Source organism: Pagrus pagrus (assembly GCF_965226575.1).
Source record: "Pagrus pagrus genome assembly, chromosome: 24".
NCBI classification, from domain to species: Eukaryota; Metazoa; Chordata; class Actinopteri; order Spariformes; family Sparidae; genus Pagrus; species Pagrus pagrus.
This window is the reverse complement of record NC_140206.1, coordinates 638,037-653,939: the sequence shown is the minus strand read 5'-3', so window position 1 is coordinate 653,939 and position 15,903 is coordinate 638,037. Positions and strand designations below refer to the sequence as shown.

Sequence of the window (15,903 nt, the reverse complement as noted above, 5' to 3'; positions counted from 1 at the left end):
TGCCTCCAAATACACAATATACTACTATAGAATATACTAACAAACCTGCCTCCAAATACACAATATATACTACTATAGAATATACTAACAAACCTGCCTCCAAATACACAATATACTACTATAGAATATACTAACATCACCGTCACGTTCACACTCACTGATGAAACACCACGACAAACACACCTGAGACCTGAACCTGTCGGTGTGTGTCGGTGTGATGACATGTGTGTAGCTGTGTGTAGATGTGTGTTGTGTGTCGGTGTGATAACATGTGTGTAGCTGTGTGTAGATGTGTGTTGGTGTGTGTTGTGTGTCGTGTGTAGATGTGTCACCTGGCGCAGCAGCTCCTCACCACTTCCTGTTCCACTTGAAGACAAGAGGAAGACGGTGTCTCAGTGCAGCTCAGTCGTCTTCACGTCTCCGTCGCTGCCACTGAAGCCAGTTGAAGAGAGACGTCTTCTTCAGCATGATGAAGCTCCAGACGAGGGTTTCTGTCCTGCTGGTCCTCGCCTCGCTGTCCCACACCACAGGTGAGACTCGCCGGACGCACAAACAAGAAGGTTTCAAATGTCTGATTGTTGTGGGCGTTTTTTAAAGCAGCTGCTGGATGATCTGAAGGAACAATCTCAGACATCATGTCCGAGGTGTTGATTTTACAGGCAGAAAGAAAATAAATAGTTTTGAACTGGATGAAGATGAATTTTCAAAACAGCTTTGTGAGCGTTACAAGTTTAGTCGACCCACAGAGGAGCTTCTGACCTTCACCGATCCAAAGAGGTTAAAAACAATCCCAAGTATACTCACATAAATCTGTTTTGATGGTTTTCATGTGCTCGATGTAAAAAACGTTTAACTTCCTGTGAGAATGAAGAAAGAGCTGCATTCAAACATCAAACGAGGGTAAAGAGGCTTCTTCCTTCTGGCGGCCATGTTGGACGTCTGCTGGTTGTTTCTGTTCAAATCAACACAAAAAGTAGAAGAAACGTTTTGATCCGTTTGATTATATCACTGTGTATATTATATATAACATCACTGTGTATATAATATATAATATCACTGTGTATATAATATCAATGTGTATATAATATCACTGTGTATATTATATATAATATCACTGTGTATATAATATATAATATCACTGTGTATATAATATCACTGTGTATATAATATATAATATCACTGTGTATATAATATCACTGTGTATATAATATATAATATCACTGTGTATATAATATATTATATCACTGTGTATATAATATATAATATCACTGTGTATATTATATATAATATCACTGTGTTTATAATATCACTGTGTATATAATATCACTGTGCATATAATATATAATATCACTGTGTATATAATATCAATGTGTATATAATATCACTGTGTATATTATATATAATATCACTGTGTATATTATATATAATATCACTGTGTATATAATATATAATATCACTGTGTATATAATATCACTGTGTATATAATATATAATATCACTGTGTATATAATATATTATATCACTGTGTATATAATATATAATATCACTGTGTATATTATATATAATATCACTGTGTTTATAATATCACTGTGTATATAATATCACTGTGTATATAATATATTATATCACTGTGTATATAATATATAATATCACTGTGTATATAATATCACTGTGTATATAATATATAATATCACTGTGTATATTATATCACTGTGTATATAATATATAATATCACTGTGTATATAATATATAATATCACTGTGTATATAATATCACTGTGTATATAATATATAATATCACTGTGTATATTATATCACTGTGTATATAATATATAATATCACTGTGTATATAATATATAATATCACTGTGTATATAATATCACTGTGTATATAATATATAATATCACTGTGTATATAATATCACTGTGTATATAATATATAATATCACTGTGTATATAATATCACTGTGTATATAATATATAATATCACTGTAGATAACATAACGTGAAGCTGCTGAGGTGCAGCACGAGCATCAACACAAAGCCTACAGACAGAAATAATAACCGACTCTTTGACTCTTCAGATGTTTTCTGATATTTAACATTCACTCAGTATTTAAGTTCAGGTGTTTAGTTTATGCCGGATCGTTAAACACACTCCAGGTTGATCTTAAAGCTAGCTGCTAACCTCAGCTTGACTTCACACACAAACATGTTTTTAACTGGAAGTCTGGAAACATCTGACTGTCACCAGAACACACTCAGCTGTGCAGCTGATCCAGAACTGTGTTCATCATCAGAACAACTAACATTTAGATTAAACCTAATTAAACCTGTGGCACATTAGTGAGAAGTTATCTGGTAACAATCTGAGATCACTTAGAGTTAAACTGCTCCAAACTAAACTGGTGTTGATGGTCAGAACCGGTCCAACCAACAGTTAGCGCATCATAAGCCGACTCTCACTGGCTTGATAATCAGTGGACCAATAACATGGTCAGTGTTCATTGACGACAACGTGAACCTGATCAGCACCAAGGACCGGGCTCAGGGGGCGAGGCTGAGACCCGGTGCATGCTGAGTCCATTATGCAGAAGGCTGAGAGCGTTACATACCAGTTCACCATTAAAGTTCACAGAGCATCAAACCAGCAGCTTAATGAAGAAGTGACTGTTCAAACAGGAAAGAGACGACATCAACAACACGTCTCTTCTGTTAACTCACTGAAATATACCTAATGTTTCCTTTAAAAACATAATGGAGGTGAGTTTATGAGTTTGTGACGACTGTAGCAACATGGCCTCCATTTTAGAAAGTCAGCCAGCAGTGATGAGGTAAAGTAAAGTAAAGTAAAGTAAAGTAAGTGACTGAGGCGTCTCACAGCTGAAACACTTGGATCTGCCTGGTACAGACTCTTTATCAGAACCAACAGAATCTGTCTGACGGCTCGTTGAATCTCTTCCAACACATTGTCACGTTTCTTCCTCCTTCTTGACTTCAGACCTTTTAAACTCGGTACAGAAACAAGTTGCCGTGTTGTTTTTGTCACTTGTGTGTTTGTTACTTGCTGCTGTCTCACATGTTGAAGGCATCAGGTCACATTTTAAACAATTGATAATAAAAGTTAACGGAAACATTTTCTTCCTGAAAAAAGCCGCCGATGAAACAATAATGGTGCGAATGATGAAGAGCAGACAGACACTGTTAAACAACATTAACCATAATGAACTAATAAACTTTGACTTTCATTTGGTGAATCTTTACACAGACTGTGACAAACGTGTTGATGGGTCGCAGCGAGCGGCTGATACCTGGTCACACTCAGCAGGTCGGATTAAGAAGAAATCCGGATTGAAATTTCCTTGCGTGTGATTTAAATATAAACGACAAAATTTCATCTGCAAGTTTTCCCGTCAACAAAAAATTACATAATTTGTAAAGAAATTAAATAAAATTGTGGTGCACTTAAATGAAACAGTCAGTAAACTAAGAAAGAATAATTAAATAATAATAAATAATAAAACTCCATTAAATGACCTGATGACGACGCTTCACTGGACACGACGTGATGTGACAAAGATGATACCAGAACATAATCAATAACTGTAATTTAAAGACTTTATATTCATATGATCAACAGTAGTTAAACAATGTGTCGGTAACACTGGCTAATAAGCTTCATTAATAAATGGTAAGTTTATCGTTAATTAAACTTTAGTTATAGTTTTTTTACTGTTAAACAATGAAATGCTTCATGAAACATTTAATAAAGTGATGTTTATTAATAAGGAGTTTATAGATGATGTAACTGTGTGTTTACAGTCGAATAACTAAAGTTAAAGTCTAAACGTATCATTTATTAATGATCGTACGTTTAAAGATGTCTGATTTAAAAATGTTGCAGGATCAATACATCAACGCTTCACTGGACAGAACTCATGTGACAAAATAAAATTAATAACAATCATTAATATGAATAATGAATAACTGTCTGTCAGCATGTTCAAAACAATATTCTCAATTAATATAATTAATAATAGTTAACTCGTGTTGTAACACTAATAAGCTTTATTAAGAAATGGTCAGTTTATAGTTCATTAAACTAAAGTTAAGTTGTTTTACTGTAAACAAAGTAACTGTCACGAAACGCTTTATAAATGTATTAATCAATTGTTTACACAAAGGTCATAAACATCTTTAATCTCAGAAACTCACATGATCATAAATATGTTCATGTTTGACTTCAGACTCTTTGAACGTAACATCATTAATAAATGATACGTTTAGAGTTAAACGTTAGTTAGTAGTTCTTTGAATGTTAACACACAATTTAAATTATTATTAACAAACATCAGCTGCAACTTAACAATAAACAATAAATGTTTTATAAATTAAAATATCTGTTAACTCAAGTTTAATTAACTATAAACTATAAACCCTCAACTATCATTCGTTATATTCATGTAGGTTTTGTCTTTAACATGCTGACAGTTATTAATAATAATAATAATAATGCTAATAATACAGTTTTAATTGTTTCTTTGTCACATGACGATCACAGATGACTTTCCTCAGTCGGGTCATTTTAAAGAAGTTTCATATTTTGTAGTTAAAGTTGTTTTTTATGTATTAACCCTGAAAAACACACAAAACACATGAAACATCATGTAATCCCAGGAGCTGATGACACGTATGATATGTTACAAACTTGCCATTTATTAAAGATGGTAAGTTGGTCTCAGTGTGTCTGAGGGATTTTTAATCATGTAACCTGTGATTAAAGACGTTTTATGACCTTCGTGTTGTAAATGAATCAATTTCACTTTTAAACTGAACTGGATGTTTTCACATTTCCACATGTAGATCAGAATTTGAACACGTGAAAACAATTTTCACAACAAATGTAAAACTGACCGACCGTCGACGATGTTAAATCAAACACGACGGACAGACGTTAGTGTTCCTTTAACGCAACAAGAAGGCTTTTATTTTCTGCTTTCAGTGGGTTTTCAAGCTTTGTCTAAGGTCAATGAAACTAATGAGCTAAAATATTGTTTTCCTATCTTAATTTAACACATTTTTATAAAGGAGAGAATTCAAATTTGTAGATATTTCCATGAATGTCTGAGAAATCATGACTTTATTTGTTATAATGAGTCCAGAAATGGTCCAACCTCAATAATGTGGTGCCATCACACCATTATAGTTTGTCCTTCTAGTGTAAATGTAATGTTATAGACGTAGTTAGCTTAAACCCTAATACAACATTAACGTGATGTGTGTTTGAGGTGTAATAGATTCTCACGTTACAGAACATTAATCGACCACAAACACTGAAGCCTCCTCGCTTCAGGAAGCAGCTCTGTGGTTTGTGAAGCTGTGACTGTTGAAGCTGAACCGTCTTCCCCAAAACTGAGCGTCAGCTCGATGTGGTGGTGAAGTGCCAGAGACGCTGCGGTGACCGAGAACCAGGCGAGACTCCGACAGAAGCAAGTCAGATGTAAAAGTGATGCACAAACATATTGTTCACAGCTTAGGAGGACGAAACACATGTTCAGCAACATGTTCGCATGAAATCTGTTCTGAAAGTATTCGGGTGTGTGTGTTTCTCAACATGGCAGCCATCTTTGATGAAGGCTTGAAAGATGGAGGCAAGAAAGAAACGATGAGACGAGTGGCAGGAAAAGAAACAGAAAACAGCGACAGAAACTAAACGTTTGTGCAGATAGCGGTGAGGTGTCCTGGATTTTGTTTCAGGTGTTCAGGAACTCAACAAACTGACACTTTTCTGTCCGTCGAGACACAAAACACCATTTTAAAACGTGTTTTTTTTTTTTCAAAGTCTTGACATGAAATGTGCTTTTCTTCTTGTGAGCATCAGATAAACTGTGTGGAAGTGTGAGTATTCAGCAGAAATGAGGCAATATCTCCCATATGCGACTCAAAGATAAGGCCTGTATGATGTTTATCTGAGTGGAAACTGATCATAAACAGTTCAGCGACGCCAAAAGTCTCAAACACGAATTAAACCAGAGTCAACATGTTGAGAAACTGTAGCAACATGTAATGATTTCATAATCATAGTAAAGATTAAAATGTTGAGAAATAACATAACACTTAAAGATGATTAAAGTCTTGTACAGTAAATTATTCAAGGAGCCTAACAGATCCTCACTTTAAACTTTATTAGCATCATGCTAACGTCAGTGTTTGCTAAGTTAAATTTAATCATCACTGTGTATTAAAAATTTCTGAAGAGCTGCTGCAACACGTTAGCTTAGCTGCGTCTCATATTGTCTCTGTTTCTTTAAACTGTTATTAGCCGTGTGAACTGGCTGTCGTGTGTCAAACAAAGGAAGAGATGATAAATCTACACATTGTTGTTTAAATGTGTTATTATCTTTGTTCAGTTGTTTCTTCCCAGTAGAAAAAAAGACAAAACTCCCAAATATCCACAGTCAGTGGACGGCCATCTTTGATCGACAGTAATGAGGTCATCTCTCTGTGCTAGTTGTTGTAAGACATTCAAAGGAATTGAATCCAATTAATCCATCATGAAATACCTCTTTTAAAAATGGTACACTTCCATTAGAAACCTTTTAGAGCACATTTTGTATCAAATTTTGAAAAAATATGAGAAAAACGTATGTATGATATATTAAAACTGCAGCTTGTTGCTTTAAAGTTGTGTAACCGGCTGAATTATTATTAAAGCCGACCTTTCTGGTTTTTGTAGTTTCGTTCAGGAAGCCGTCGCAGCTCTCGGAGCCTTTCAAGTCTCACATTTCTACAAACAGTGTCAGAGACCAAACCAGCGTTTTAATAAAGTGCTTAATTTCTGTTTCCATTTGACCCGTTTAGACGGTTTCTAGCCTGCAGCTGTGATCACTCAGATACAGAAGAGTGGAAAATGAAAACATTTATTATCTGAAGGTGATTTTTCTGAATGAATGTAAACTGGCTCTGACGTCAGTAAAGTAAATCTAGTTTTTCCACCAGTCTGCTGCTGGTTGGAGGTTTCAGTAAATGTAAATATCAGCCGGCTCGTTCCAGTAATGTTTAGAAATGTAAATACATTCAGATTCAGAAGGAACAAACGGATAATGTCAGCGACGTCACTGTCAAATATTTACTCAAACACACAGCGTCGGGTAATGTTAAGGAAAATGTTATTGTTTTATTTGTATTTATTTATGTATAACAGCTTATTATTACATTGTTTTCTCCAACAATGGTTCCATTAAAGCCTGAAAACCAAATAATTACAAACATTTGTTGAATAAAGATTTGATATTTTATGATTGAACAATGTTCAACAACAAATGTTAAGTTTCAGTTTGACAAATAACGTTTTTATACATTTTTTCGTCCTTTAGGGAGAAAAGACAGAAACTGAGATTTGTTCATTAAAATGTGATATTTTGACCTCAGGTGAGGTGGAAGTATTTTCAGCCCTGAGTCTCGTCTGCAGCCCAAACGTCCTCCATGCAGAACGGGGTGACAGAAACTTTCTCAGTCGCTCAGTGCTGCTTGTGAAGTTACGGTGTGAGCTCATCCTGTTTAATTAGCTTTTTAGCAACTGAACTCACTGAAACTGTAAATATCAGGATGTTTACAATCATCTAAATATCTTGGTCATTTTGTCGATTAATTGATGATCGACCAATCATTGCAGCTCCACTCTGACTTTATTTTTTGGTCTTGTTTCACGTTGTCATCTCGTGGTGGTGCAGTTAAAAGCAGTGACTGTTGTGTTCGAGGACACCCTGACATGTAGGAGACTTCAGTGATCTCATCTTCAGGTTGTGATGGAAAACTTTGCTGGAGTTTTGTGAATGGAAACAAACTCAGACTTTCGTTCATGAAAATTTATGATGATCAAGCTTTCCTTGAACGTCTCAGTGATTTACTGAAAGTGAGAGATGGTTTGTTTACAGCTGAAAGCTCTGGTTAGTTTGAGTCAGTTTAGCTTCCAGCAAATTATGATTTGAATACAGTTTCAGTGGAAACATCTTCTCTAGTTCTCCACTAACCCACTGTATGTATTTCCCTTACAGTGCAACATTACATACCTACAGATTTGACTGGACTTGTAAAAAATGAAATTAGACCCAATCAGAGCTGTGAACTCGAGGACATGCAGTCAGCGGCCAGATTATGAGGAACATCGAGGCATTAATGCAACTCTGCAATTAGTCTGAGATTGAAGGTAAAGGTTAATGTTAAAAATGTTGTTGTGTTTGTAAATTTAGGTAAAATGTTATTTTGTAAGATTGATGTGTCTTCGGCTGCAACTAACAACCAAGGCAATTATTTTCTCCATTGTTTTGTCTATGCTGTGTCAGAAAAATATGAAAGTATAGATTATAATTTATTGTTTCGTCCAACCGACTAACAGATTTGATAGAGAATGGCAGCAAATTCTGACTTTTGAGGCTCTGGCATCAGGAAATAATTTGCCTTTTTTGCTCAAATCTAACTAGTCGTAGTAGTAGTTGGTTAAATTCTGTCATGGTTACTTATAATAATTAACATTTAGCTTTAGTGAAATAGGAATTAAAGACCAGTCTTGACCAAATTCCATTATTTTTGCTGCATTATTTACTCTACAGCCAGAGAAGGTACCAAGATAATTGCTAAAAAACAACAGTATCATCTGATATAGTGTTAAAAAACAGTTGAATGTTGACACGTGTTCATGGCCAAAGGCTTGATTGATACAACAAACGATGTATGTACGTGCAGCTTTTTGAAACTGGTAACTGCAGGAGGAGAAATTCTTCATGGTTGTTATTTGGTATTATTCACCTTCCAGCAGGAGAGAGTACCAAAATAATCCTGTCAAGATTCCTCAAAAACAGCACAGTATCATCTGCAGATCGTGTGATACAATTTTGAAATTTGCGAGTTACGTGGTGAGTCGTGGTTATCATCAAAGGCTTGATAAATTAAAATAAATGTAAAGTGAACATTCCTCTTAACAGGGACTACTTTATCTCTATTTTTACCATCAGACAACCAAATTTCAAGAGGATTTATAAAATATGTCTTTTTTGTTCTGTCGAAGCTGTTTAGACGCTCCACTTCTCCTCCACTACATTTCACTGGGAAATGTTTTACTTTCTACTTTAGACGTAATAAGTAGTTAGACGCAGCTACATTACAGGTCAACACGTTAATTGTTTTTAACACTCTAACATAGACAGAAGTTCAGTTTGGAGGTAATTTTAATGCTAAAAGTTGTTGCTTAAATTTGATCTTTTTTAAAGCAGGTTTTGTATGGCACTGTACGCTTGTGTGAAACCGAGGTGGTTATGTGTACATGAAACTCATCAGATCACTCGCCCACCATGACCACACACACACACACACACACACACACACACACACACACACACACACACACACACACACACACTGCTGTAGCGCTGACTTCCTGTTCTGTGTATATCCGACCTATCTTTGCTGTTATCTGACTTTATTTATATCATGTGTACCGTTGAGCCTCCAACCCCCCGATACACACTGAAGACACCAAAGTGACCGTGAAGCATTGAGTAATCTGGTTCTCATCAGTGTTTCCATGGAGACGCAGCAACAGGGAAGCTGACTTTGTGGTCTGCGGCGTGACGTACATGTTTATTTCACACATCGATCATATCAGGTGACCTGTGGATGTAAAACTGAATCATGAGTGACGACATTACACGGAGCCGGTCGGATTGTTTTTATCATCAGTTCATCTTCAGTCTCTAAAAGGTCCGTCTCAGTTATCTGTCCAAAGTGACGTCTTCAGAAATGCTTTATGTTAAAATTTCCCAAACAGCGAATGGTTCTCTGTATGACGCAGATTACCTGATCACCTGTTGCTCAGGTATTTCTAAGACATAAACTCCACAAAAACCTGTTTTGTTGAAGTTTAGTAATGTTGATGACTTTGGCCGGAGACGACAGAGGAGTTCGTAGAAGTTGAGCTCTGTGGTTTGACGCCCTCCTTAGGTGAGTTTCCGGGAATCTGTCCATCTTCTTCCTGTCAGTAGTGTCATCAGCTTCAACTCTTCCTGTGACCGCCCGCGGCCTCCGACATCAACTTTAACAACAACTCTGAGCTAGTATGATCTAAATTCACTCATCTGAGGTTTGTCCAGTGTAATTCAAACCAAAAACACTTAGGTTTGTTGTGCCCCGAGTCCTGTCTCACAGGCCACGAGTCCCTTGGGGAGACGGGGCGGCAAAGACAAACAGAACACCTGAAAAAAAGCAAGAAAAGGTTTTGCAAGCGAAAACCCGTTTGGTGAGAGGACGACACAGCTGAATCATAGAAATATTGATTTAACACCTAATTCTCAGATTTACTTTCTCTTTTCCAGCCTTTTTCTTTAAACTCTGCAGAGTTCTGTCAACATTTATGGTACCATACAATATGGTTCTGTGTGGTTCTGTATGGTTCTGTATGGTCCTGTATGGTTCTGTATTGTTCTGTGTGGTTCTGTATGGTTCTGTGTGGTTCAGTATGGTTCTGTATGGTCCTGTATGGTCCTGTATGGTTCTGTATGGTCCTGTATGGTTCTGTATTGTTCTGTGTGGTTCTGTATGGTTCTGTGTGGTCCTGTATGGTTCTGTGTGGTTCTGTATGGTTCTGTATGGTCCTGTATGGTTCTGTATTGTTCTGTGTGGTTCTGTATGGTTCTGTGTGGTCCTGTATGGTTCTGTATGGTTCAGTATGGTTCTGTATGGTCCTGTATGGTTCTGTATGGTTCTGTATGGTCCTGTATGGTTCTGTATGGTCCTGTATGGTCCTGTATGGCCTGATTCGGTACAGTACGACGAAATTTGTCTTGGACTCAGATGCTGTGCACACACACATAGTGTGGAGATGACAGTTAAACAACATCTAAACAAAGCTTCACTCACCAGAACACAAACATATTTACACATGTTGAATAATCCAGATTAATAAACCACATCATCACAGCTCGGCCCGGTTAAAGACTCACTGACGACTTTAAGTTGTGACTTTGAGTGAAGTGACTGTTAATGAGGTGTTTCTCTTTCACTTACACACACACACACACACACACACACACTCTGTATGTATATAAACACCCACACGCAACCACACACGCACACACACCCATCTGTCAGTATGAAGGAGGAAACCACTGAGCGCCATCACACACACACACACACACACACACACACACACACAGACACACACACACACACACACACACACACAGACACACAGACACACACACACTGTATTAACCCCGTCAGGCCCGGCGGCCACATGAACTGATGTCAGTCAAAAGTAAAAACATGGTTTAACTTTTCTTTGTTTCGTGTTTGAGTGACAAACTGACAGAAATCTATAAAAAGTGTCTTATTGTGTCCTAAAACATCTCAAAACATGGTGTCAGCTCTACAAACTACAGTACCCATGAGGCTCAGCTGCTGCTGCACCACTGATGTGGATGAAGTGATCTGAACCTGAAATTAAACTGATCAAAGTGTTTTTTCAGGTTTATACTCTAGCTCTCTGATTGGATGTTTGTCAGTGAAATGCATCCTGGGAGTCGTAGTCTGCGTCTCTCTCCTGAGCTTAGAAGCACAGTTGGTGAATAGAGTGTGAAATGTTTGACCTTTGACCTCCACAGAGGCGGCGATGTCCATGTACGACCCTAAGCTGTGTTACCTCCTGGACGGCTTCCTCGGCCTGTACGGGCTCATCATCACCGGCATGTTCATCAAGGAGAAGGTGAGTCTTATTTTACACGTCTGTCCTGAACGAGTCGTGCTCTCCGTGCTGCATCGTGTTTCCTCTAATTCTTTTATTTCATTAAATTAGTTCTTCAAAACCAAAGGGAAGTCCACGGACGACAGCATCTACAGCGTGAGTCAACAAACAACTATTATACATTCACCAGAGCAGTTAGAGGACAAAGTTCAGCTGCAGCGACTCTACTTCCTGTTCTCTTCTTCTTCATGTGTTGTAGTTTTTATCATGTTCGGCTTGTTGAGTCAGATATTATCTTCACTTTCATAAACACTCTCTGCTTTACAAGATCAAACTTGTTGTGGTGTGTTGTGTTGTGTTCAGGACCTGGTTGGTCAGCACAATGACCCGTATGCCCCGCTGGTGAGAGGAGGAGATCCTGAGAGAGGACGAGTGAGTCTTACTGTGTTCTTGTTTGTCAGCTGGTCGGTTCTGGAGGACCCGACACTGTTGGACCGTGCTTTTATCACCTCTGTCTATGACTGTTAAACGTCAGGGTCTTTGCACAGTTCACAAGGTTCTCCGTGTTTATATTGTTCTTCAAGGTTCATTCACAAACTTTGAAGAACCGTTAAATCATGAAAGAACTTTGATAGAATCCCAGAGAACCACACAGCTCTAAAAGGTTCACCACATCAGCCTGTGTCTGAGCTTAATAAAAAATTAGGAACCACAACAAACCCTGGAGAACCCAAAAGGAGTGCTCCTCTCTGGAATCAGAAGAACCCTGAAAGGACCCCAACAAACCCTCAACTTAACAGAACCCTTAAATACTATGATACACTGAAAAATCCCTAGAGAACCTTTGATGGAACCCTGTAGAACCCAAACTGTCACTGAACAACCTGAAATACCTTATCAGAGAACATTCAATTGGATATTTTAGGAGACTAACTTCTAAGTTTCTACACAAACGAACAAGAACCTTAAACCAAACACATATGAACTTTAAAGAACCTTTGAAGAAGTCAAAAACATTAAAGGAACAAGAACTGTGCAGAACTGAAAAAGAACCGTGTGGACTCTGAAGTTTCACTGGAGAATCTTAACAGCTGTTCTTTAAATTGTATAAGAACCTGATGTTTGAACCATTTTGAACTCTGAAGGATCTTCAAAGAACCCAACAACCTTAAGAAACCCTAAAAAAACATTTAAACTGATGAAGAACCTGCTTGATTCAAACATCTGTTCTAATCAGTTCTGCTGTTTTACAGAACCGCAGGGTGGATGACAACGCCACCTACACGGTAACAAACACTTATTATGGGTTCTTTAAATGTTGTTTCTCTTCATTTGATGTTTAAATAACATGTGGAACCTTAACTAACGTGTGATCGATGATTTTAGGACTTGAACAAACGAGCGGGGGAGGGAGAGTACAAGGAGCTGCCCGTCAAAAGAGAGGTGACGTCGTTTTTAACACTTGTCAAGATTATTACAGTTAGTTTAAACTCTCAGAACAACATCTGGACTTTACAGAACAACACAAAGCTCATTCAACAAGACAGCTGACGACCAATGAGAAACGTTCTGTCGTCATGGAGCTCTGTGTCTGATGTACCATGATTCATTAACATGTTTGTGTTTGTGTTTGTGTTTGTTTGTGTTTGTTTGTGTTGCAGCGTCACAGAAAGAACGAGCAGGTTTACCAGGTGAGAGATATTTCGTAGTTTGTGTTTCAGTTAAACTGACTTAATGTTCCATCGTCTGGTCTTTGTGGGTCAGAACACAACAACACTGTGAAATGTTGTTGTGTTTTGACCCTCAGGGCCACCGTAGATCTTTTCACTGGAACAAACAAACACTCTTCTGTCTTTTCAGGGGCTGAGCGCCGCCACCAAAGACACCTACGACTCGCTCCAGATGAAGCCGCTTCCTGCGCGCTAACGCCGTCGAGGTGTCGGATCCTGAAGTCTGCTGGCGCTTCCTGTCGGCTTCAATGGAAAAACACAAACATCTGTTTTTGGACCAATTATTTGGCCGAAGTTCTTGTTTCATGACGAGATTGGAATCAGTTTGATGGTTAATCTTTTATTTAGTAGATCCGTCTTCAGAAGTTCTGACCTGAAGACCTGAACATCTGCAGAGTTCATTATTTCATCGTGTGTGTTATTTAGTCGACCGCACCAACATTTAAACTGACGTGATCGAGATGTTTCAACTCAGAGACGCAAAACAATTGGATTTTTTTAGCCGCCGGCTGTTCGGGTCTTTGAGGCCGTGTTGGTCTGTTTTCGAATCGCTCGTTATTAAACTGCCCTCAGGGACAATTCTTAGAAACACATCCTGGATTTTGTGGTATTAATCGTTGACGTTACATCTGAAGCCAGATTTGATCTTAATCAGTATAAAAGTCTCATAACGATCTCCATGGACCTCCTGACGTTCAGGTCTCAGCTCTGAGACGCGATTATTGATCCGTCACATATTATAACATAACTTTAGACTGATCCTGGCAGCAGTCAGCTGACCTCAGTTCATACAGTTCACCATCACAAATATGAGTAATTATTAGTATCATGAATGTTTAAAAGTTTTTGTGCATTTTAACAAATTTGATTGAAAAATAACAAATATGTGTTTAAAAAATTAGAAACAATCCACAGATCTTTAAAGACGTAAACGACAGAAATGTTTAAAAAGCTCTAAAAAGTAAAGTTGTGTCAACGTTATTTGAATATTTTGTGTTTATTTGTTCATAAATCTCTGATTCATTTTCTGTAAAAAGAAACTTTAAGTCAGTACGGAGACACGAATAGTTCAGTGTTGAAAGAATAAATAAAATATTACAAAATAAAGAAATACATAAATATAATCATTAAATTGTGAGAAAAACAAATAATGTTTTAAAATGTGCTTCACTGTTCTGAAATACTTTTTCACTCGGCCTTTTTATTTTAGTCATTAAAATAATTTCACTGAAGCTCATTTTTATTTAATTTCTGCAAAATCAAAACAAAAACGTCGTCACTGACTCAAATAAATGAATCACATTTTTCAAACAACAACGTTCGTCGAGTCAATAACGTGACATTTCTTAGTTGTTTGTTTGTTTATTTAATATTGGACTCTTTGGGCCTCCGTACTTTAGAAAATAAAGGTGTGGGTTTTTGCAGCTTTGAGTTTTTAGAGTAGAGTAGAAAATACGTCGAGCAGCTGTAAAAGCTTTGTTGTTGCTGTCGGTCGCTTTGTTTTCATGACGTTCTTTTTATATTTCTCGTGTTTTCATCGTCTGAGTTGTTGTTGTGATATTTTCCTGAGAATTCGTGCTGTATTGATTCTGATTGGTTGTGATGTTTCCGTCTGAATATTGAGCTTTTATAATTCATGTCTGATCTCACTTCTGATATTAAAATGTATTTTTATAAATGTCCTAATAAATCCAAATTAAAACCCTGAGTTTGTTGTTTTTCTCCAGTGCAGCTGCTGCCCCCTGCTGGACAACAACACAACAATGCATTTTATTGATTTCTTCATACAAACAAACAAACAAACAAACAAACAGTCTAATGTTTATATGTTGCATCGTCCATATTACTATAAACTAAATACTTTTGTTTTAACTGCAGAATCACAGGAAGTGTTTCATGACGACGTCTTTAAGGTGTTCGGATGTGTTTTAAGAATATTTACTGAACTTGACCCCAAATCTGTGGTGATCTCCTTAATGTCATCTCAATGTGAACCTGCTGAAGGTTCTCAGTTAATGTGAACCTGCTGAAGGTTCTCAGTTAATGTGAACCTGCTGAAGGTTCTCAGTTAATGTGGAACTGCTGAAGGTTCTCAGTTGATGTGAACCTGCTGAGGGTTCTCAGTTAATGTGAACCTGCTGAAGGTTCTCAGTTAATGTGAACCTGCTGAGGGTTCTCAGTTAATGTGAACCTGCTGAGGGTTCTCAGTTAATGTGAAACTGCTGAAGGTTCTCAGTTAATGTGAACCTGCTGAGGGTTCTCAGTTAATGTGAAACTGCTGAAGGTTCTCAGTTAATGTGAAACTGCTGAAGGTTCTCAGTTAATGTGAACCTGCTGAAGGTTCTCAGTTAATGTGAACCTGCTGAAGGTTCTCAGTTAATGTGAAACTGCTGAAGGTTCTCAGTTAATGTGAACCTGCTGAAGGTTCTCAGTTAATGT

General features: G+C 37.3%; 2 protein-coding genes across 4 annotated transcripts in view; both read left to right on the top strand.

Annotated features, from left to right (window-relative positions):
• The window catches only part of iqcb1 (IQ motif containing B1), an 8,151-nt gene extending 7,834 nt beyond the window's left edge, over positions 1–317 (top strand). The window contains exon 15 of the mRNA XM_084347177.1: positions 233–317. Coding sequence (XP_084203303.1) covers positions 233–279 — 47 coding nt within the window. The 3' untranslated portion in view covers positions 280–317. The remainder of the gene's footprint in view (positions 1–232) is intronic.
• The window catches only part of cd247 (CD247 molecule), an 18,124-nt gene extending 2,952 nt beyond the window's left edge, over positions 1–15,172 (top strand). For 2 of the 3 annotated variants that reach the window (XM_084347179.1, XM_084347178.1), the window contains exons 2-9: positions 374–530; positions 11,655–11,755; positions 11,846–11,890; positions 12,098–12,166; positions 12,988–13,020; positions 13,121–13,177; positions 13,396–13,425; positions 13,595–15,172. In XM_084347179.1, coding sequence (XP_084203305.1) covers positions 467–530; positions 11,655–11,755; positions 11,846–11,890; positions 12,098–12,166; positions 12,988–13,020; positions 13,121–13,177; positions 13,396–13,425; positions 13,595–13,660 — 465 coding nt within the window. In that variant the 5' untranslated portion in view covers positions 374–466 and the 3' untranslated portion in view covers positions 13,661–15,172. Of the gene's footprint in view, positions 1–373; positions 531–5,330; positions 5,498–5,618; positions 5,729–11,654; positions 11,756–11,845; positions 11,891–12,097; positions 12,167–12,987; positions 13,021–13,120; positions 13,178–13,395; positions 13,426–13,594 lie in introns of those variants that run through there. The other variant, XM_084347180.1, reaches the window with a different exon arrangement.
• The last annotated feature ends 731 nt before the right edge of the window (positions 15,173–15,903 follow it).